The 23,202-nt window shown below is 46.0% G+C and overlaps 2 protein-coding genes across 2 annotated transcripts; one reads left to right on the top strand and one right to left on the bottom strand.

Annotated features, from left to right (window-relative positions):
- The first annotated feature begins 7,354 nt into the window (after window positions 1-7,354).
- Window positions 7,355-11,448, top strand: LOC123061003 (mediator-associated protein 2). The gene is made up of 6 exons (XM_044483884.1): window positions 7,355-7,536; window positions 8,088-8,193; window positions 8,287-8,371; window positions 9,106-9,189; window positions 10,126-10,236; window positions 10,892-11,448. The coding sequence occupies exons 1-6, from the start codon at window positions 7,517-7,519 to the stop codon at window positions 11,209-11,211; spliced, it is 726 nt and encodes a 241-aa protein (XP_044339819.1). The 5' UTR covers window positions 7,355-7,516; the 3' UTR covers window positions 11,212-11,448.
- Window positions 11,449-17,530: 6,082 nt separating this feature from the next.
- Window positions 17,531-18,403, bottom strand: LOC123056887 (protein IQ-DOMAIN 19-like). Its single transcript, XM_044480122.1, has one exon. It carries the CDS (start codon window positions 18,290-18,292, stop codon window positions 17,531-17,533), a length of 762 nt encoding a protein of 253 aa, XP_044336057.1. The 5' UTR covers window positions 18,293-18,403.
- Window positions 18,404-23,202: the final 4,799 nt, after the last annotated feature.

Here is a 23,202-nt window from a genome sequence, read left to right as displayed (position 1 = left end):
TTTGACATTTCCATTATTTTCTTTTATTTTTTTTAAAACTGAAAAGGCGATCCCGGGGGGGGTAGAGTTTGAAAATGGGACCTTTAGTACCGGTTCGTGGCACGAACCGGGACTAAAGGTCTCAACCCCATTAGTTCCGGTTCGTGCCACAAACCGCGACTAAAAGGGAGGAGCTTTAGTCGCGGTTGGCCTGGCCAACCACGACTAAAGGCCTTTGGGCACCTTTAGTCGCGGTTGGCCTGGCCAACCGCGACTAAAGCCCGCGAGCGCCCTGGGCCCAGGCATTTGGTCGCGGTTCATCTGCCGAACCGCGACTAAAGACTTCATTAGTCGCGGTTCCTATAGTTTCGCGACTAATGGGGCTGGACGGAAGCCTCTTTTTCTACTAGTGCGGTGTCCTTTATACGATCAGCACATGGAAGAAGAGCGACTGTTCTTTGAGGCCAGTGTGGATATATACCCCGAACCTTGAAGAGCTGCAGCTGCTTGTGGACTCCATGGGCGACGACGATGTTACTCACTTCTCCGTATTCTTTGAGGTCTTCGAGGCGCCGCTCCTCGAGCACCTCTTTATCCGGGTAAGCATCCTGATACATGACCATTCCAACCTAACTTCCCATGGCGTGCGATCCTAACGAGCTAGCGGCTCCGCCGATCGAACTTGCAGTTGCCAGACACGCGCGGCGGCACGGCGGCGACAGGCGAGGGCGCGGATATCGTTCTCGAGTACGAGATCACTCTCGACCACCTGACGTTCCTCAAGGTGGTGAACTTCCCAGGGAGGAGGCCCGAGCTGCGGCTGCTAAGGTTTGTCCTGCGCAGGGCTCCTGTCCTCGAGCTGTCGAGCAGCTGGTGCTCGTCACCCCGGAAGACGTGGGAACTCCGGGAGACCATGAACACCAGGACAACGTCCGCCTGCTCCTTAAGGTCGTCCAAGAGCATGTGTCAGAGATCAGCAAGGCGTGGCTCTGGCAGGAGCCCCGCGTCACCGTGTGCCGGCCGAGGGAGGACGACAGCCGGAGCCCTGCACACACCAAGTACTACCACCATGACCAGGCGTAGTTCAACTACAGGTAATTAAGAGACCGGCTACATACAAGTCGACTGATTTTGTATGTTGGGTCAGTCTTTTTTTTTTGCACCATAGGAGATGAAAACAATGCCGGTATCGAGAGCGGATTATCCACCATGCACAGGATATTTCATGCATGTTTTGGCCCCATGGTCGGGTTGTGTGTCGGTGTAAATAGTACCAGGTCAACCGCATGCCCCACCTCTCCCTTTTATAACTCTATACCAGAAATATCTTCCCTCTTATTTCTTTCTATGTAAATAATTTAGATGCCTGATATCTTGTGAAACAAAAGTGTGCTTTATATTCTATTTGGACAAATATGTTTATTCCGACGAGACATTCAAAACAAGACCAATATTGAATATATTATTAAAACTGTTTTTTTACAAATATATTCAAGAGTGGTCTTCTTTTAAAGTCCTAATCCGAAGGAACGCAAATATGGAAACATATTGTAAATCAAAATTTTGATTCAAAAGATAAAATGGATTCTAACATTAAAATCATATGAAAAAGTATGAGTTAGTGAGAGGAGAGAGGTCATATGAAAAAGGGAGGCTACACTATGGGCAAAAATGACTGGTTGATGTGACGCATTTAACATGCATGAACACGAATCTCCAACATAGATGATCGACACTCAATACATGCATGGTAGATATGTTTTTCTCCAAAGGTATCCCTATGGCAACGCTATGCCTAGCTGGGTGCAGGCAATTGTTGGGCCTGGGCATGACATGCATGGATAATGGATGGGTCACACGTACATCACATTAACAGTTTGGCTTTTTAGGTGTGATGGATATGAGTACGTACATGAAACATAAAAGCATACACGTTTGTATAAGTCTTTAGTGATGGTATAGACATAAAAAAATCGAAAAAAATGTATGTGTGCCACATTGGTATTGCCTTTTAAGAAGAAGAAAAATTTGCAAACAATTTTAAACTCAAATTGCACTTTTTGTAATACACAACGAATAAACATATACTAGTGCAATTTTCACAACCTAGTATAATTTACACACATATTATAGTATTTGAGTGTATACCAGCCCTTTATGAAGAAATAAAATATAAAAATAAAAACAAAAAACAAAATAGTAAAATTTCTACGTAAGAATGAAACCCTTTAAGAAGAAAGGAAATAAAAAACAACAAAATAATGAAGTTTTCTAGGGAAGAATAAACCATTAAGAAGAAAGAAAATAAAAATAAAAAAACAAAATCATTAATTTTTTATGGAGCAATGGAACCATTTAAGAAGAAAGGAAATAAAAAGTAAAATAAAACAAAAATAATGAAGTTTTCTAGGAAAAGTTGAAACCCTTTAAAAAGAAAGAAAATAAAAAATTTGCATACAGGTTTGCCCTGAAATTGCACATTTTGTAATATGCAAAAAAAGCATATACTGTACAACTTTTGCTCTCTACTATAATTTACAAAACAATGGTGCATCGTACTTGCGTGTATACTTACTTACAAACATAGAAAAAACATATTCTGAGAAGAAATGAAGTACAATGGCATTGGCACTACTCTTAAGAAAAAATAAAGTGAAAAAAGGAAATAGTAATAAAATTTACACATTAATTGCACTTTTCTAGTATATGTTGGAATAAACAAATAATAGTGAAATTTACATTAAAAGGAAGTTTTTAAGCAAGGAATGAATTAGTGGCATTGGTATTAACCTTAAAAAAGGAATGAAATAAAAACTAAAACATAATAAAAAATAAAGTTTTTCTAGTAGAAAATGAATTAGTGACATTGATATTACTCTTAAGAAGAAAGGAAATTAAAAGAACTTGCACACAACTTTGAGTGAAATTGCACTTTTTGTAATATGCAAAGAATACAGGTAAATAATGCAACTTCCATAATATAGTATAATTTGCACACATATTATGTAGTACTTGCGTGCATACATATACAAAAAATATTAATGGATTTTAAAAAAATAATGAATTAGCAAAAATTTAGCACAAAAAATAGCATTGGTATTGCCCTTAAAAAAGAAAGAAAATAATAAAATTTCCAAACAATTAGCACAAAAATGCACTTCTCATAATATATAGAATAAACATATAAGAGTGATGTTTCCGTACTCTAATGTAATTTGTACATGTAGTACTTGCATGTATACATTTACACACACTTAACATATGAAAATAAACGCAAAGAAATAAAAAAAACTCAACGGAAAAATAAAAAATAGAAACCAAAAGCAAACAAGAAAATAAAAGCAAACACAAGGAGGAAAAAGCATACACACACTAAAATTAGGATGCATTTCATCCATGCATGTGCGTGCCAGAGCCACGAAGTGGACATGCATGCATGCATGAAGTCGTATCGTGCACTCAGCAAGGATAGGCAAAAAAATCAATTGAACAAGTAACGGAGTCAGTCGAATCTCCTACACATGTATCACAAAGCATTTTGAATCAACGGCCGCAAATTTGACTGACCAAATTTAATAATTCAGTCGCCTGACATATAGCTAACGTGGCTAATTAATTAGGTCCAACACCCCATTCGCTGTAGAAGTCCCGTTGCAACAATTAATAAGCACATCTCGAATGGACATCAATACCTTTAGGCTGGTCATAGTGAGAAGTAACTTAGACTAGTGTCATGCATAGGACATAATAGTAGTATTTTAGATGGCTTCATTTATTAGCTTGTAGACTCATCTTGTCTTGAAAAACGCTATGTTACAGTAACATATTATGTTACCACCTCTCATTAATTACTTGCCATATAAGCATAAATTTCTTGAAGTGCGCTGTGTTACTAGCTAAGTTACTCCCACTATGACTAGCCTTACGGACACGTCAGGGCAAATAGGGAGACGGCCATCAAACACTATGCGCCAAGTGTTGCCGACTTCATTCCACATGTATATTTAGATTAATAGCGATTTTTAGCATACGTAAATAAGTGCAAACATATGTAATCACAACCAAAAAAGCGCCAGATGTTTATATGATTTTTTTACATGCGGTCAATCTTAAAAATTGCCAATTTGGCTGTCTGTGCAAAAATCCTTATTGTTTTTGCCTTTCATACGAGTTGTCTATGCCAAGTTCTTCACTATGCGGCCGACTCCTTCAAATTGGGCGCCAAACGCTTCAACATCCTGGCGCACAGTAGGCTTGCACGATCTTTCTTGCATCGGGTTCCCAAGTACAGACATCTTCGTGGTCAACATCTTGGTGCCCTCCAAAGTGGTTGTGAGCTCAACATTTTTCTCTTGAAGCTTGACCATCTTCTCTTGCGCTATGATGAACTTTTCAAACCTCTCGGCCTTCTTTTCCTCCTTCACATCATTGCACTCGATGCATGTCTCCTTCTTCTTCACCATGATAATCACGAACCTCTTTCTCATCTTGGTTGCCGCCCTTTCTCGCTTCTCCTTCTCCTTCTCTCACTTCCTCCTCGGTTCCTAGCCATCCCTTTTTGTTGGAGCAAGCCTTTTTTTGATCACCATTTTCGCCTACATCGGTCATGATGACAGTCTTGACGAAACTGAAAACGACATTGAACCACTTGGGGTTGCGCATTGAACTTCAGCCAACAATGCATGAAGAGGATGCACTACAAGGTCGGGGGCACTAATGAAAGCCAGATGCACATTGTTGCAAGACTAGTCAAGGTTGTCACATGTCTGACGTGCGATGCTGCAAGGACGACCTCCCACTTCTACAAGTTCTATGTGTGATAATGCAAGGTCACGCGTCTATGTTAAAAGAGGGACACACATCACTGCAAGACTAGGCGGGGATCTGCATGTCGGACATGGCGTGCAACATTGCAAGGCTGGTCCCCCGTAGCTACAAATTAGACGCGTGATGTTGCAGTGTCAGGAGGGAGGGGGTGCTCAAAGCGGGGCACATGCCACCATAAATTTGTGCCGACCCTAATGCATGCCATATGTGCGGCACCGCAAGGCTAATAACCAGATGTTGCAAGCCAGTCGACCATTGTTGCAAGCAAAAAGCATGTTGCTGCCAAAGTCAACTAGAACTGTTCTTTCACTAATGCAAGCTAGAGCAACGTGCTACAAAAGCTTGCCATCATTGTTGTAAGGAGCATAATTTCTCGCACAAATCATGTAGGGAGGCATCCGAGTAGGTATGGAATCTTTATGGCAACATGTTGATATGTTGCGCAAAGGCAAACAGAGAAAGCTGCTGGGATCCGATGGTGAAGATTGTTGTCATTCAACGGTTAGTTAGTGAGCCGGCCAATATGTGCCTATGATTTACAGGCTAACACCTAACAGACGCCTAAACATTTTGTGAATTGATGAAACGTCTTTTAGGGTACTGTGAATATTTTTATTTGATATCCGTGAAACTATCTCACAAAACACTTGAACAAATGGAAAACATGAAAAATCAAAGAGTGTGGCTAAGTCAGTTGACTAAGACTCAACCAAGTCTCAATCAAGTGGCATAATATATACTGCCTCTACCGCAAATTGCTTGTCACTCAAATGGGTCTATCTTTCACTAAAATAGTGCTAGATACATCCATTTGAGCGACAACTAATTTGGGATGGAGTAAGTATGAAATAAAAAGAAGAAAATAAAATAAAATTTTGAATGAATCTCCACGCGAGACTTCACGAATATAGCACCGATTGAGACATAAGCAAGTCTCAGTCGACTGATATTTAGCAACACCGAAAGCCAAAAAAAAGGACAATAAGTTAAAATTTTGATTTTTTAACTTGTTATTAAAAAACAACAAGACGTATAAAAAGGAAAAAGACGAAAAAAGAATCTTCTGGAGACCAAAACTGGACCAGGCCAAGTACAAGCAATTTCCGATTTTTCTGCCAAAAAACCCAGTGACGTTCACCACGCGATTGACCCCAATCTTTTTTGTAAGATTAACTATTTTTTGTAAGAGATTGACCCCAATCTGATGTTTCCTGTTCGGCGCTTAACGTTCCCGTTACAGCGAGCGCCCACACCGGAGGTTTTTTCGTTGCTTGATGGGTCGGCCCACCTCAGCTCCGCTTTTGCATCTGTTTTAGCAAGCTTCCAAACTTTTTTTTCCCGCTCTCTTTCTCAAAATCATTAATTAAGGAGTATTTGTTGCAAAAAGCACTCCATTTTCCCAAGTGGCGACAAGTGGTGCATATGCAGCGCGCCACTTGTCGCAACCTGAAAGTTTTTCCTTTTTTCGTAGATCCGTTTATTCAAAACGTTTTATCTCTTAAATTGTGCGTTCAAATCTCGAACCGTCTTCATCGTTGGATTCCTCGCGTCGAGATCTTCAAAACTAGATCCCATGTTAATAAGTTTTGACGAACTTATTTTTTCACGAAAAAACCAGACGAAAAAACCGGGCGAAAAAACCGGACCGGGAGCATGGTTTTTTTCCATTCCGAAAGAGGCACGTCAATGCCTCTCACGAAATCACAACCGTTCCTCTCATGGAAGCAAAACCGTGACTCTCATGGAAGGAAAAAAAAACAAAAAACACGTTTTTTTCGTTTCCAAGAGGCACGGCCGTGACTCTCGTGAAAGCACAACCGTGACTCTCACGAAAGCAAAACCGTGACTCTCGCGAAAGAAAAAAAAACAGAAAACGTGTATTTTTTCCCTTTTCGAGAGGCACGACCGTGACTTTCGCGAAAGCACAACCGTGCCTCACGCGGAAGCAAAACCGTGACTCTCCCGAAAGAAAAAAAATAGAAAACCTGTTTTGTTTTTCTCTTTCCGAGAGGCACGGCCGTGACTCTCGCGAAAGCACAACCGTGCCTCTCGCGGAAGCAAAGCCGTGACTCTCGTGAAAGAAAAAAAAACAGAAAAAGCGTTTTTTTTCATTTCCGAAAGGCACGGCCGTGACTCTTGCTAAAGCACAACCGTGCCTCTCACGAAAGAAAAAAACGTGAATTTCGCGAAAAAAAAAGAAAACGTGTTTTTTCGCGCAAAATAAAATTTGAATTTTTTTAATCAAAAAGCTAAGAAAGACCGGAGAAAAACCAAAATGTCGAAAAAAACCAAAAAAAACCGTTTAAAAAGCTGAAAACACGTGCGGAAAAATAAAAAAACAATATCCGAAGGAAGCGTCCAAAGCGTGACACGTGATAAATGGCTGAGAACACGCCAAGTAACGCTGATCGTTGCGAGGCTCCCGAAGAAGCGCTCGTTAACTAGTTGCTCCCTCTTTTTCTTGGTTTCTTTACGTTAAGTTCGGCTTTCTCTGATTCGTTTCTTTACGTTAAGTTCGGCTTTCTCTGATTTTTGTTTTCACTGGGTTCACAGGCCTAAGGGCCGGCCCAAGAAGCGTGCGCGCGTGCGTTAAGCGCTGACGAGGAGGTCTCCCCCAATCCCCCGTTCCCCTCCGCCCTACACGCTCTCGCTCCCGTTGCCGCCGCCAGCTCCTCCCCCTTTCGCCGGAGCTCCTTCTCCGGCAGTAGAGATGGTGAAAGGCGCAGTCCGGTATGACCACTTCTCCCCTTCGCTTGATTCGTTGCTAGTCCCGGGTCCCGTCAAGTTTTCAGTTTCAGAGCCAGAGAAACAAATAACCAACCCCACTTCCGTCACTCCTTTGAGTGATCCGGGGGCTCCAAACCCTAGCGCCGGTGCACCCCCTCTCTCCTCCTCTGCCGTAGGCTCCGTGCGCGGTGGCGGAGGGCTTCTCCCCTAAAGGGTGGAGGGAATTTTTTTTTCTTCGTCTCTCGGCGGGTGGGGTACCGGGGCTACCGGGGCGGCGGCTGCTAGCCGAGCTCGCGTGGTCTAATTTCCGAGGTCACGCTCCTGAGGACGCTGGGCGGCACCGTCCCGTGCCCCGGTTTTCTACACGCCAGTTGCTGGACGTGAACCATAAACAATAACGAGAATTTGGCAATTCACAAGTCAGACATCCTTGATAAATACGTTCGTAACTGTGAATCAGTCTAGTATCGGCTTGGCCTCACTTGTAGTGCTTGTTATATTCTCAATTCAATTGTCTGTTCTTCTGCATCTGAAACCTTGCTGCAACCTTGTAGCTATGAGCCTGGACCGGCATTTCAGGAGAGTGGAGAGCAGGGCAAGCTTGAAATACCAGCATCTGGCTCGACAGAATTTTGGCTAATACAGTGGCCTCTAAACCATGTAACTCGGAAGTTTTTTTTTCCACCCCCATGGCATGTTACTAGTATGCTGCATTTGGGCTCCAGGGTAACATTTTTCTGTATTATTACACAGGTAAATGCTTCTGAGTTTAGTGGTAAAGAAGTTACTGTTGAGCTTCAGGATGATGGAAACTTGGGAAATTTGGAGAGTTCTTCCGGTAAATAAACACAATGATGTATTATTTCGAAATTATTTTCACGTGATTAATTACATGTTTCAGTGATCTTAAAGCTTCCCAGCATTCAGACAACAACGGAGTTTGGTTTTTCTAAATACTGTTACTCTTGAGTGTTCAGCGGGCCTATTTTATCTGGACAGTGATCTTTATTCCTAAAGGTGTTATAAATGAAACCACTTGCTTGTCCATGGTGAAACTTGTCTTTCATTTTGTTAGGTGTAAATAAGATTCAGACAATGCTTGTTCTTTGATGGTCACTATTGTTATGCAGGCCACCAAGTATTGGCTTGAGTTATTAGTTCAGTCTGAACTAACTCTTATTCAAATTTTTTGAAAGCTTGTTTATCTGTGCAAAACAAACTATTAGTTCCTATTGGCTCCTTGAAACAGAAATAGAAATTAACAAGATGTTATACTTCAGTCTAAAAAAAGATGTTATTCTTTGTGGATATTCTGACTCCAGAAGTTTGGTATTTCCAGTGAAATTTCCTTGTGAACTTTTTCATGTAATGGCCAGTTATATCCTCCTCCTTAATATAAGCTAGTTGTTGATTGACATGCAATATGTTGACATCTGCAATATGTTGTAGTACTAGATGACTTGTCTAGTCCCTTCTCCATTCTCATTGACTGAAAATACCATTATTTTATCAAAATTGCTATGAATACTTTCCGCAAACATTCCGGTTTATCTCATGTACGTTATTTGGCAGGGAAATCATATGAACTCGTTAGCTTTGCTGCTCAACAGCCAGATGCTACTGTCTTCATTCCATCAGGATCTGAAATGAAAGCCGGTACTTGAAACGTCAACTTAGTACTTTAATTGTTCGGTATTAGGAATGCTCTGCTATTATTTTTCCATTATTGAAGTAATGTGAAGTTTGCTGAAGCATTCTACTGTCTTTGTTTATAGTATTTTGAAGTCATAATGATGACACAGTCTATGGGTTGGTAAACCCTAATTTACTTTGCATTACTTAGGCACCTATTAATATTTTGCTTGTTTGCCAAAACTTCAATTCACTGGATACTAGTAAACCATATATTGTAGCACTATGTTTGATTTCAGAATACTTGGATCCTAGTCTTCAATGGGAATAACAAATAAAAGAAGAAACTGTATATGACACTTCATTAGTGAAAGTTTACCTCCAGATATCTAACTATTATGAGTTACAGTGTGTGCTTATTGATCTGTATTGAAGCAATGAAGGAAACCAATGTCAGCATCGTAAGAGGGGTATGCCGTGAAAGTAAATCTTAGAGTTTAACTGGCATACAAGGAGTTGGATCATCTGTGTGTTAGCTGATAAAAGAAAAGTATCTTCTCAAAATAAAGCTTCCAATATTGTGAGCTTCAGGAGAACCATTGCTGTTTGAATGATTCATAATTGTATTATGAGAACAAGTTGGTCTAATAGCTATCCTCCAACTATGTAATAAGTAACATGAGTCTAGAAATATATTCTCCATTTAACTGTTGAGACCTGCAGCAGTTGTATGCTGTATTTATTTTCACACAAACATGCAAATAACGTGGGAAAGAAAATCAATTATGTTATGCTTATTTCACACTGTTTAAACAAAAACAAAAAGTAATATATCAGTTCTCAGTGGTTGTGTTCTTTCCAATTTGTTACGAGCCCAAGCAGTCTATTTTACCTTTATTTCTGTCATGTGCTCTGTGCATGTAAATTGGCCTTTTCACTAACATAAATGAATAAATCCAGTGGGGAAGATTTCACGCAGAGTTTGCTTGGTTCGTTACCCTGAACCTGAAGAATTGGAGAAAGAGAAACCAAGTTTTGGGAGTCTTACACCTGGCAGTAGGAGACCTGCAGGTATATATTTTTTAATATGGTTTTTCTTCAGTAATGTCATTTTTCAGCTGCCAATACCTTAGACAAGCCAGGCAGAGATCTAGCTAGATTTACCAAAATTTGCTGAATGAAGTAGTAAAGGAGGGTTTACCCATGAACACAAGTTTAATTTAGTTCTGTTTAACCCAGCCGGAGCTCCATATGCAGAACATCACTACAAAAGTGGTCATAAAATGCACTGACTGTTATTGTTGCTGTTATATGCAAGATATGATGTTGGGCTCATTCGGCTTGGAGGAAATCTAAACGTAGGAATTTGGAGTAGTATAGGAATTTGATAGGATGTCACTTGCCACCCTAAGGAATTGACTTGCCTCGTTCCTACGCGCAAAATGAGCTTTGAGTGGACGTGTAGTTTCCTCCAAAAGCGTAGGAAATGAATAGTATTCCTACAAAATTCCTTTACGCATTTCCTACAAACCGAATGCATATATAGGAAATTTTCCTCTGGAATCCTTGTTCCCATTTTTTTCCTATAAAAATCCTCCAAACCGAATGAGGCCCGTCAGGCAATATTTATCATCTCTGATGAAATGCTGCCTACCAGTATGTTAGCATGTCCTTTCACCTTATAGGATCAGTTGACTGTCACTGATGAGTGCACATGATTTTCCAGGTTCTTCTCGGAAGACTATGTCTCGGTTCAGTGGCTTATCGAAGAACCGTAGCAGCCAAGGATCAGCATTGTCCCTGGGTCAAGAGAACCGTAGCAGCCAAGGATCAGCATTGTCCCAGGGTCAACAGAGCGTGGAGCCGACGCCCAAACACAAGCAGAAGAGAAGGGACGAAAGCAGCTTGGGGGGCCACTCAAACGTGTCCGCCAAGTCCTCGGAAGGATCCCAGGCTCGTGGCGCAGGAAGCAACACAACGTCGGAGATGCCGCCGACGTCGGTGGAGAAATCCAAGAAGAAGAAGAAGGTTAGGATTCAAGAGTAGTAACAACGGTGGCAGCAGCCACCCACCCACCTTGGAGAAGAAGATGCTATTTTTTCCCCTGACAGATGAGCAGTTGCATCTCCTCTTTGTATGCGTCCACACTGTTATTGCTTGTTGCTGGCCTTGGTGTTGCAGCCAGTTGGTCTCTGCGGCTGGTGAATGGAAGTTGTGGAGGCAAATTTCGTGACATGTTCAGCAAATTCAGCATATGTGCCGCATCGGGTGCAATCACATGGATCTCCATTTCTCCAGTCTCTCAACGTTAATCCTCACCCAGCAATATACACCAGCAAACTGTGTCGTCTGAACCGTTAGCCCGTGATTCAGCAAACAGTGCCGTCTGAACCTAGCGTATGTACTGCCTCGTGCAGGTTTTTTTAACATCAGTGCAGACATAAAGCGCTCATATACATGCGCATGCACTCATTCCTATGAACGCACACATGCACACGCTACCCCTATGAGCATCTCTGAAAGACTGAGCCGGCATATCATCTTGAAATTTATAAAGTCATTGTAGGCGTCTCGTCGTCGGGGAGAAGACGATGAGAACGTCTTCTCCCATGAAATGCGCATCACCAAAAGTCTTGAAATAAATCCAAAAATAAATGCGAGCATCAACATTTAAACGCTGTTGGGATGAAATACCACAATCCCTTTAACCATCCAACCACAGATTGGCTTTTATACCTTGTGCAGGTTTGAAGAATGGTAGGCGATCCGGTACATGATCTTTGTTGTGCGTGCCCTTATCTCGTGCTTGCCGTGCCCGCCCGCCTCATGTACGTCACGGGTTCAACCCCTGCAACCATACCACGGGAAGAGACGATGGCCCTGGAGAAAGAAAAGAAAAATAGTGATACTGCCATGGTGGTATGGGTAAGACATCGATTACATCTCTGCTGGATTTTCTTGTTTTCGCCACGTCCTCCCATAAGAGTATATAAGATGTTTTAGGTCAATACTTTAGTGACCAAAAACTTTTTATATTTATTTACAAAGATAGTACTTTCTTCATCTCATAATGTAGGACTTTTTTTAACACTGCAGTGTCAAAAAACGTTTTTCGACACTATACTTTATTACAACTTGTATAGAATTAAGGGCTACAACATTTGTTACCTCCTCTTGGTTTGCTTAGTAGTGCGCGCTCGGAGAGTGCACAGCACTTAGTTAACGGGAGACACGGAGATCCGGAGATACACTGCGCAGGTGCACACTAGTTACTTAGTTAAAGGCAGACAGGGAGATCCGGAGATGCACTGCACACCGCAGAATACAGCGACAGAGACGAGACAGCGGCGCAGCGCCGTACGTACTTACCGTCCGGAGCCATCACGAGTTATTTGGGTGCGTTATTGGCTCATCGCAGTCGGTCACGTCGCACCCACGCACGCATGTTTCGCGCGCGCGTTCGCGGTTTTAGACAGGTTTTCGTAATTAGCCAGGAACCAGCTAATCAACCCGTCATGTCGGCCAGCGGACGAGGAATCTAGCTAGTCCGTACTAGCTCTCATCGATGCCCCGGAAAAATGATGAGGCTTTCTAGGCCACCGCAGGTTCTGTTATTAAAGCACACATATCATATCACGGCAGGAAAACTGTTACACATCACAGCTTTTTTTTCTTTTGCAGATTTCTCTTGTGTGTAAATGTTTTTTTTTGAAAAAGATAAGACATATTAAAAGTTTATCAAAAGTACAAAATAAAAATTACATTAAGATTCTGAGACCACCGAACAACCCGTCAGAACGAGCCGCCGGCATGTCATTGTTGTCGCTTCCCTAACAGAGTCGGCTTGACCTTGTCGATTTTAGCCGGGAGTCTTCGTGCATGTGCCCACAAGGACCAATGCCCTGGAGTCGTAGTCATCCCCATTGAACCCTTGCAAAGATTTAAATCACTTAACACAAAATCTCGTCATGATTTTTTTCTTTTGCAAATTTCTCTTGTGTGCACATGTTATTTTTTTTCAAACCTATTAAAAGTTCATCAAGAGTTCAAAGTAAAAATTACACCGAGATTCTGATACCACTGAATGACCACTAGTACCGCCAGAACGAGCCGCCGACACGTTACTGTTGCCGCTCCCCTACTAGAGCCGGCTTGACCTTGTTGATGATAGCCAAGAAGTCTTTGTGCATGTGCCCCAAGGACCAGTGCCCTGGACTCGTAGTCGTCGCCTTTGAACTCTTGTATATATTTAAAGCGTCTGACACGAAATCTCGCCACATGTTGAGAAACCCTAACATCACTACACGAAGGAGACAACAGGCTAGAGCTCCGTCAAATACGTCCAGACAGACGAACTCGAGGTGTATTGAAATTTAAAAGACAAACTTGAAGAAGAAGCACCACCACCTGCCCAAGCAGCTGCGAGGACTAAAAAAATTCTAACCTAAAGTACTAACCGGAGTGAAGGCACCGGCATTTCCTCCCCGCCACCAGCCACCAAAGTGGCAGTTAGAGAGGAGACAAATCTACGGGCTCATCGGTTAAGCCTGGAGGGGAGAGTTTGGCCTGCTAGCGGCCTAGGGTTAGGAGAGAAAAAAGAGAGAAAGCCTCGAAGAAAACTCTGGCAGAATGTTGTTTTGTGTGTACAAGTTTAGGGTGTATTTCACGGGAAATACCTTACACGTACCATACGGTTGCGCATTTATACTGCATGTGCACGTAGGCACACGACAGTAGTGCATGGGCTGCACCCATCGCCATCGACCGTATTGGCTCCGCTTGGCCATACCTGCTGCATGTGCTGGTGCTGCGTCCATCCATCTATCGCCAAGACCGATCCTTCCAGCTCCAGGACCCATCGTCCTCCTCAAAATCTTCAGATGATACTGCATTCAATACGTCCATTATACATCACAGCTAGCCAGCTTATTCATTTCTTCACAGCTTGTTTAACATTGTCACCGACCATGCTGCGTCCATCTATATATAGAAGCCCCATCAATCTAAGCCTCCTCCATCTCAGTCCCAGTCCGGGGCCCTTCTCCCCTTCCTCAGCTTCTTCCTTCCCTTCTTCCCCCTCCTCCTGCATGGCATGTATGCGCAAGCCATGGCCATGGAACGATCGATTTGTCAATCGGATTCGCTTGGCCGTCGCCTAGCATCAGGCTCGGGGACTATGGTGCAGCCAAGGATGACTTGCCGATCGAATAATGATACATCATCGTCATATACATTGATCGATCGGCGAGTTGTTCTTGGCTACGTCTTAGCTCCTGCTCCTCATGTCAGGCCGGCCTGCGGTTGTGACGCTTCTCGCCATGGTGATTCCAAGCATGCTGGTAAGTTGGTGCTGGTGAACTCCCACTTATATTAATTTATGAAGAAAACCAAGGAGCTAGCTATATGTTGGTTAATTAATCATTCCATCTAGGAGTATGAATCGAGATCTCTCCCAAATCCCGATGCACATCTTCACTTGAGTTGAGGGTCATGGTTGGGCAGCAGCAGCCACCTCTGCGCTGCTCCGCTAGGAGTTCAACATATGAACAGATTGATACTATCTGTACGTGCTCTGGGCCTCTGGCCACTTGCCGACTTGCGGATGCAGAAACTGACAATTATAAATGCTGTGATATATAGCTCTACTGTAAGATTCCAGGGGCACTGAGGTACGCCTGGCTGGACCAAGCACGAACGGTACTAGCTAACCAAAAGTGGCCGCGAGACACTGAACTTAGTACGTAGTACTGTAGTTTATAATTTGGCACACTGCTACGGTTTGCGCCTTCTTATCACTTGCTCAGTTTCTTCAATACATAAATCATCTTATGATCTATGGAAGAGCTTAGGACGACAAAACCTCCACAAACATCCTATAATTTTTTCTCTAAAAAACCCTCCATAAACAAATGACTGGGCGCACTACTTAATATTGCTTTTGATAAACAACATTTTTATTAACTTAAAATATAGCATCAGGTGGATACAAAGCATGATGAGCAATACCTGGCCTCTGCATAGGTAAGACGCACATAGTCAAAACCAACAGTATGAGCAATACCCGTTTTTACAGTACCAATTTTTATTAACTTAAATCTGACTATTGAATTTCTGAGGATAGGATAGACATTCTCCGTTTAAAAATTAAGGGAGCCATGGTCTCGTCTGCCCAGCCCAACCGGACGGCTGTAGCGGATGAGCAGGCGTTCGTTGGAACTTGGAAGCCATGGGATGTCAAGAATTCCTGGACGTGGGTTCGGAGGTCCTACAGCTTCATTTGACCAGCCGTCCTCGCCTGGAGAGGCGGCGGTGGTCAAGCCGGGTTGAGGCTGCACGCGCTGTCGGAGGGGAGGTCGCCGGAGTAGACGGGTGCACAGCTCCGGCGGGACGCTGGCAGGGACCTCCGTGGAGACGAAGACGAGGCAAGAGCAGTCACGAGTGAGCGCTGACCGGTCCTGAAACACGTCAGGTCCCTGGGGAGTAGTGGCGTCCTGGGCGGCGAGTCCTCCTCGAGCTCCTCGTGGTGGGAGGAAGAGGAGGAGGGAGGGAAGGAGAGACTGGAGTACAACGTAACATAGATGGCGAGGAAGAGAGGCCTAGCTGTGCAGCCTCTTGATCAGCCATAGATGGCCTTCGCCTGGCGGACCGGCATAAACTTTTTCTACCCAAAATACCCTTATGACATGTATACTAAACGACGAGAGCCAAGCAGTGCAACCTATACTGCTCGTGATTTCATGGGCAAATTTGAGCAGTACCCATCGGTTGCCATCGTTAGATTTCACGATTGGACGGCCCATATTTGTCGCAGGGCACCATAAAAGAGCTCCAGACAGAATGAACCCCCCCCCCCCCCCCCCAATTTGCTCGTAATTAATCTTGGTTTCATTTTGATATAATGGTGTGTATTGTCTATGTTGGTGTGCACTCTTATAGTGTGTATTATAGTTCGTTTTGCATACAGAAAATTAAGCTTAATAGTTCGCCACACCTCAAAAAAGTTCCGTCCTCCGCCACTGACTATGCCTATGTCAAAGGATGTGGTGGACTGATCCGGAGATTATGCTGCCACCCATGTTGGGTAAAAAACTTCATGGCCACCTGCTCCAACCGCATCACACCATTTCTTGTTAAAGCTTGAGCCACTTTTGATCTCCCAATCTCTTTTTTTTAAATAATTTTGAACTCAATCTAGTGTTTGAGTATTTTATTTTTCTAAATTAAGTTGTGTACATGGGGAAGTACTCACCACGAATCCACTAATTGTTGATGCTTTGTTATTGCTGCTGGGGGGGGGGGGGGGTGATCCCTGTCTCCGCGTTTTATGTCCACACTTGGGCTAGTTCGATGTCTAATTATGCTGTGTATGATGCAAATGTTGTAGGCACGGGTTTAATAATTATACTATGTATGGTGTGGTAGGGTTGTTCAATTATGCAATTAGCTAGTTTAAATTAGTGTTTGAAATGAGTTTGTGTACAAAAAATTATGTTTCAATTTTCTTAGAAGATTAACTTTTATGTATTTGTTGGATAAACAAAACTTTAATCCCTAGAAAAATCGACTTTATATTAGGGGAGATTTTGGACTTTTAGAATACATAGGGGGTCTGCTATAGCATGTTTTGCGTGGCTCCGGTAAGGAAGGGGCGATGATAGCGACGCCTCTTCGACTCGCTTCGGTGTTTATAGTCGTCGCTAGGTGGTCTAGGGTATAAATGCAAGTTTTATTATTTCTGATGTTTATTGTACTGTTATGATTGAAAATGAATAGATACAAAGTTTTATTTAAAAAAAAGTACATCAAGGGTCAGCTAGAGATGCTCTAACTCCACCTTCATAGTAGACACCACCTGACCTTATAGTACTATTTTTCATGATGATTTGATTAACCGAGCACAGTAGAACAACTGAGCCTCAGTTTTAAGCGTTCACCATTTTGGAGCAGGCATCCATTTACATATTTGTGCCTTAGATACCGCGGAAGGACAAATCTGTGCAAGTTGTGAGCGGTGCGTAGTACCATGGCACATGCATGATTTATGGAAGGTAGCCGCATCTCATCAAGGAACTGACGTGACGAGAGTTGGTTTGTCAGTCTGCTGCGCCCACCGGAACCGGATCGATTCAAACTCTTGCACCAGCCGTCTTTCGCTTTCGAGGTGGTACGTACGTACGCGGGAGGTCACGTGTGGCCGCCGAGTAAATTGCACAGAAGTATCACAATTGAGGCATTGGAAGCAGATTGGTACCAAGTTTGGTAATTTTTACATGTCAGTACCAAATCTGGGGCTATACGTTACAAAAAGGTCTAAATCGCGTATAAACGCGTATTGACAGTGTATCTGACCGGCGGGGCCCGCCTGTCAGCTGCCGACGTGGCATTTTTTTTTTGCAGAAAACCCCCGCACGGCGGCGCCCGGTCTGGATCGAGGGGAGGATCCCCTCGAGCCCGAGCTCCTCTCCTCGAATCCGACGAGCGAGCGGGTCCGGCTGTAGACGGTGGACACGGTGGTGGCCGCGGTGACCACGGAGCTGGTGGTGGACCCGCACTCGCTATCCTTGAGCGACGCCGTCGACGTGTCCAGCCTCACCGACGTCGACGACGACCACGGCCGGTGGAAGAAGGGCGACTGGCGCGGCGCCGACCCGGCCTGCTGCTGCGACGACGACCGCTGCATCCTGGCGCCCCGCGGCACGCTCCTGTGCTCCGCCCCCTTCCTCCTGCTCGGTTGCCGCTCCAGCGCCTCCGCGGCCGCGCGCTGCCTCGGCGCGCTCTGGGACCGCGCCTTGGCCCTCGACGACTCGGTGTTGCTCATGTAGCTCGGGAACGGCAAGTCCGACGCCGCTGGCTCCGCCATGGCCGCCGTCGCGTTGTGGGAGTGGGAGTGCGGGCTGCTGTGCGCCGTCCCGAAGGACAGGTGGTCCTCCACGTGCCAGCTGCTCGCCCTCGGGCTCAGCTCTGTCATGGCCGACGGCGCCGGCGAGCACCTGCCGCCGTGGTGGTACTCGATGGAGGAGAACTGCCTGTCGCCGCCCTTCGCCCCGCCGCGCCGCGCTGGCTGCTCGCCGCTGTCCATCTCGACGATCTTCACATTCTCCTCGCTCGACCGGTCCATCTCCTGCATGTTCCAAGCCAAATCGAGACCGAGGCGAAGGAGCTCGGGCTCGAGGGGCTCCTCCCCTCGATCCAGATCGAGCGCCGCCGCGCGTGAGGACGAAGGAGGTGCGGGGGGTTTTCTGCAAAAAAATTGCCACGTCGGCAGCTGACAGGCGGGCCCCGCCGGTCAGATACACTGTCAATACGCGTTTATACGTGATTTAGACCTTTTTGTAATGTATAGCCCCAGACTTGGTACTGACATGTAAAAATTACCAAACTTGGTACCAATCTGCTTTCAATGCCCCAATTGTGGTACTTCTGTGCAATTTACTCGTGGCCGCCTGGCTACTATGGTGTCGGCATCGATGAGCCCTCGGGGACGAGGGACGACGCCGTACGCGTGCGCCGGCTCTTGGGCGTGCCGGGGGTCGCCTTGCCGTTGTGGGCACTGCTGGGCTTGCGGCATGGCCACCATATATGACGAGGTGAAGGACGGCACGACTTTCAGATTCAGTGCAGACGTGTTCGGTCCTGCCCTCCTGCTTCGATCAGGTTACGCATTGTAAAGGCCAATGCAAAACTTTAAAAAAGTTGCGAAACATTTGAATATAAGTAGTCACAGCATCTACGGACCTCTCAAACCCGTCTCAAACGCCTGAGCAGGCCGCCCAGTCACTGCCCGGTCATAGAATTTGAACCCAGACTGGTTTTTCCTCAAACGACCGGGCTAACCGGCACCCTCATATCCAGCCCAATAATAGGGTGGTCCGGGCGCGTTTAGGCCCACCCGCCATGTCGACTTGACCCAGTCTGGCCCACGGCTGCCCCACAAATAACGTCGTCCGAAAAACTCTAGACTGCAGCCAATCAGAACAACCCCCCCTCTTCGTCCACTCCACTTCCGATCCCCTTCAAAGTAGTGCTACCTCCGGTTGGGAATCCGGCTCCGACGATGACTGGTCTACCCTGCTGCGTGAAGCGGACCCCGACGATGTGGAGGAGGTCACCCTCCGCATCACAATGAGGCGTTCGTTCGTCGACCAAGGCGGATCCGACAGCGGCAGATCCACTTCGTCAGCGCCCAGCGCCCGTCGACGCAGCATTGACGACGTCATCGGCCCTTCCCCCTGGCGCGCAGCTCCGGCCACTCCGCTCCGCTCCTCCAGGTATGCCGCCCACCACCAGCACCCTCAGCTCCGGAGGTGGTGCCCAGCCACCGCTGGGTCCTTGTGCCCACGACAGGGCGACGGACGGCCGAGTCGGAGGCACGAGCAGCCCGGCGCGAGCGGCGGCGGGCGAGAGAGAGGGCAGCGGCGTCCGAGTTGATGTCAGTGCGCCATCCGCATGCGAGCACGCTAGTCGATCCCGAGGCAGCGCTCCTCGCTTCTGTCCTCCGCCGCTCGCTCACGACGGCGGAGACGGATGCACGGCGCCTCCGCTGCAAGAATGCCAAGGTGCTCCAACTCGCCATCGAGTTGTCGGAGCGCGGGGCAACAAAGGAGGCGGCGGCGAAGATGAAGGCGGCCCGCCATGCCAAGGAGCAGGACCGCCTGCTCCGCAGGCTGTCAGGCATGAGGTGCAGCTCCGACTCGGATATGACGGACGGCTCCACCTCCGGCTCCGAGGATGACGCGCCTCCGCACGCCAACGCCTACATGGATGAGGGGCACAACCATGCCGACAACCGGAAGTGGAAGGGGCCGGCGAGGAAATCGTGATTTCCTCCGCCCTTCCTTGTTTTGTTTATATTTTATCTATGTTTGTAGTATGGATTTGCATTGTCCGCCGTTGGACTCCAATGAATCATGTTCCTTTTTCCGGCTAATCCGACGAACTGCGTCAGGATCATGTGTTTTCCGTAGCGTTGCATGAATCACATGGTTTTGAGGTTTAGACGTTTGAGGGGTCGGATTGCCCAATACGAGTGTAGATGCTCTCATGTGCATATATAATGCGCAAAGGATGGTGAATTGAGCATAGGTTTAGTTCCCTATGGTGGAATCAGCGCATGGGCAATTTTATTACAAAAAAAGCATGATTAGGAGCAGTGTGAGTTGATCGCTGTTCTTGTCCAACACTTCCTAAAAAGTACTCTATGTTTTATTTTCCAACCAGAAACACTACTAGCTCACGCGTGGAAGAATGACGACCAAGTTGCTTTCAGCTCCAACTAAAAAAAATCAGGACTATAAAAGACTATTGAACGAGAGCATGCAAAATGAGTACTTCAAAGTCTTGCATTGTTGATCAAGCCACCGACATGGCCGACCCGCCGGCAGCGACATCAAGCTCGACAGTCACCACCTGGCAGCCTGGTGTTGTCCGCAGAGGCATTGATCTCGTTGTAGAAGAAGCGAAGGAGACGATCGGTGTAGCGACGACCCGCCCGTCGGCGCGCTCCAGGTCGAGGATGAACTCTTTATCGATGTCGAATGACGGTGTCCTGAACTAGGGGGTACTAACCTAGTCGGCCCATGCTCCTCGGACTGGTATGGTGGACCCTCATTCATCTCAAGACGGACTCCCTGAGCCGCACGCCGGAGGCGTGATCAAGATTACATCTACTGAAGACTTGCCGTATACTCCAAAACTTCTCCTGTCGCCTCCATGCCTATATACCGACCTTATAACACTAGATGCCCTGCCTGGCGTGTATATAAGCAAAATGATTTAGCCCATAGGGGGGACTTCAACGCAATCTCATTCACCTAGCCCTAGAGTTAGAACACCTCTTACGATCTTGGAGTAGATCAACTCTGTATTTTCTACAGCTCCATCAATATAAACAAGAGCAGGATGTAGGGTTTCAATACAAAAAAATACACTTCCGTGATGATACGTGTTTGTCACAGTAGGTCATGTTTTCTGTCATGCATGTACATCTATGATGATTTTATGACAGAATTAAGATAGTGATACCTGTGCTGGCATAGAAGTGTTCTGTGACAATACCAACATTATCATCACGGAAGTGTCCACTTCCATGACGATAAATGCCGTGTCATGGAAGTGCTTTCGTCAAGGGTAACCGACACGTGACATCCACCGTAACGGCTCGTCTTAAGCTATCGGGTCTGATTTTGGATCCAATAACCCACTATCAGCCAGACGAACCACGTGTCTGCTCCGCGTTGGCACAGATGTCACTCATCCAATGGGCGAGATGCGCCTATGATATGTTGACACATGGACCGACCCAAAAGTAGTCCATAAAGATTAAATGGGCCAGCCCAGCTAAAGGCCCACAAGATTTTGCAGACCATAATGGGCCGGCCCAGCTAAAGGCCCACAAGATTTTGCACACACTAGTCGGATCAAATATGAGACGACATGTTAACGGACCAAGATGACTGGGCCCATGATGCGGCCCATATATAGTGATTTGCATGCCGACCCGATTATGTACAATAATTTTACGGTTTGGCCCGTTTACTTTTCATAGAGCGAAGACATGATATATATATATATAGTAAAATAACTGCAGCATCGTGAATAAAAAAAAACCTAGACTATACAATAAAGAAATTACGACATATTACATCCACTGGGCATCAAAGTTTTGTTGGGGAACGTAGCAGAATTTAAATTTTTTTCTACGCATCACCAAGATCAATCTATGGAGTTATCTAGCAACGAGGGAAAGGGGAGTGCATCTACATACCCTTGTAGACCGCGAGCGGAAGCGTTCAAGAGAACGGGGTTGATGGAGTCGTACTCGTCGTGATCCAAATCACCGATGACCGAGCGCCGAACGGACGGCACCTCCGCATTCAACACACGTACGGTTGGGAAGACGTCTCCTCCTTCTTGATCCAACAAGGGGGAAGGAGAGGTTGATGGAGATCCAGCAGCACGATGGCGTGGTGGTGGAAGCAACGGTGGTCTCGGTAGGGCTTCGCCAAGCTCAGCGAGAGGGAGAGGTGTCACGGGAGGAAGAGGGAGGCACCAGGGGCTAGGGTGCGCAGCCCTCCCTCCCCCTCTTTATATAGGGGTCTAGGGGGGCACCGGCCCCTCTAGATCCCATCTAGATGGGGGGCAAGGGGGTGGCTTGCCCCCCAAGCCAAGTGGGGCGCCCCCACCCCTAGGGTTTCCAACCCTAGGCGCAGGGGGAGGCCCAAGGGGGGCGCACCAGCCCATCAGGGGCTGGTTCCCCTCCCACTTCAGCCCATGGGGCCCTTCGGGATAGGTGGCCCCACCCAGTGGACCCCCGGGACCCTTTCAGTGGTCCCGGTACAATACCGGTGACCCCCGAAACTTTCCCGGTGGCCGAAACTGGACTTCCTATATACAATTCTTCACCTCCGGACCATTCGGGAACTCCTCGTGACGGTTCGGGAGACACGCAAACATGACCGAGACGACTCTCCGGTCAATAACCAACAGCGGGATCTGGATACCCATGTTGGCTCCCACATGCTCCTCGATGATCTCATCGGGTGAACCACGATGTCGAGGATTCAATCAATCCCGTATACAATTCCCTTTGTCAATTGGTATGTTACTCGCCCGAGACTCGATCATCGGTATCCCAATACCTCGTTCAATCTCGTTACCGGCAAGTCACTTTACTCATACCGTAATGCATGATCCCATGATCAACCACTTGGTCACATTGAGCTCATTATGATGATGCATTACCGAGTGGGCCCAGAGATACCTCTCTGCCATATGGAGTGACAAATCCCAGTCTCGATTCGTGCCAACCCAACAGACACTTTCAGAGATACCCGTAGTGCACCTTTATAGTCACCCAGTTACGTTGTGACGTTTGGCACACCCAAAGCACTCCTACGGTATCCGGGAGTTGCACAATCTCATGGTCTAAGGAAATGATACTTGACATTCGGAAAAGCTCTAGCAAATGAACAACATGATCTTTGAGCTATGCTTAGGATTGGGTTTTGTCCATCACATCATTCTCCTAATGATGTGATC

The sequence above is a fragment of the Triticum aestivum genome, chromosome 3A (genome assembly GCF_018294505.1).
Source record: "Triticum aestivum cultivar Chinese Spring chromosome 3A, IWGSC CS RefSeq v2.1, whole genome shotgun sequence".
NCBI lineage: Eukaryota > Viridiplantae > Streptophyta > Magnoliopsida > Poales > Poaceae > Triticum > Triticum aestivum.
The sequence above is the reverse complement of the archived record's forward strand: the minus strand, read 5'-3'. Positions and strand labels throughout refer to the sequence as shown.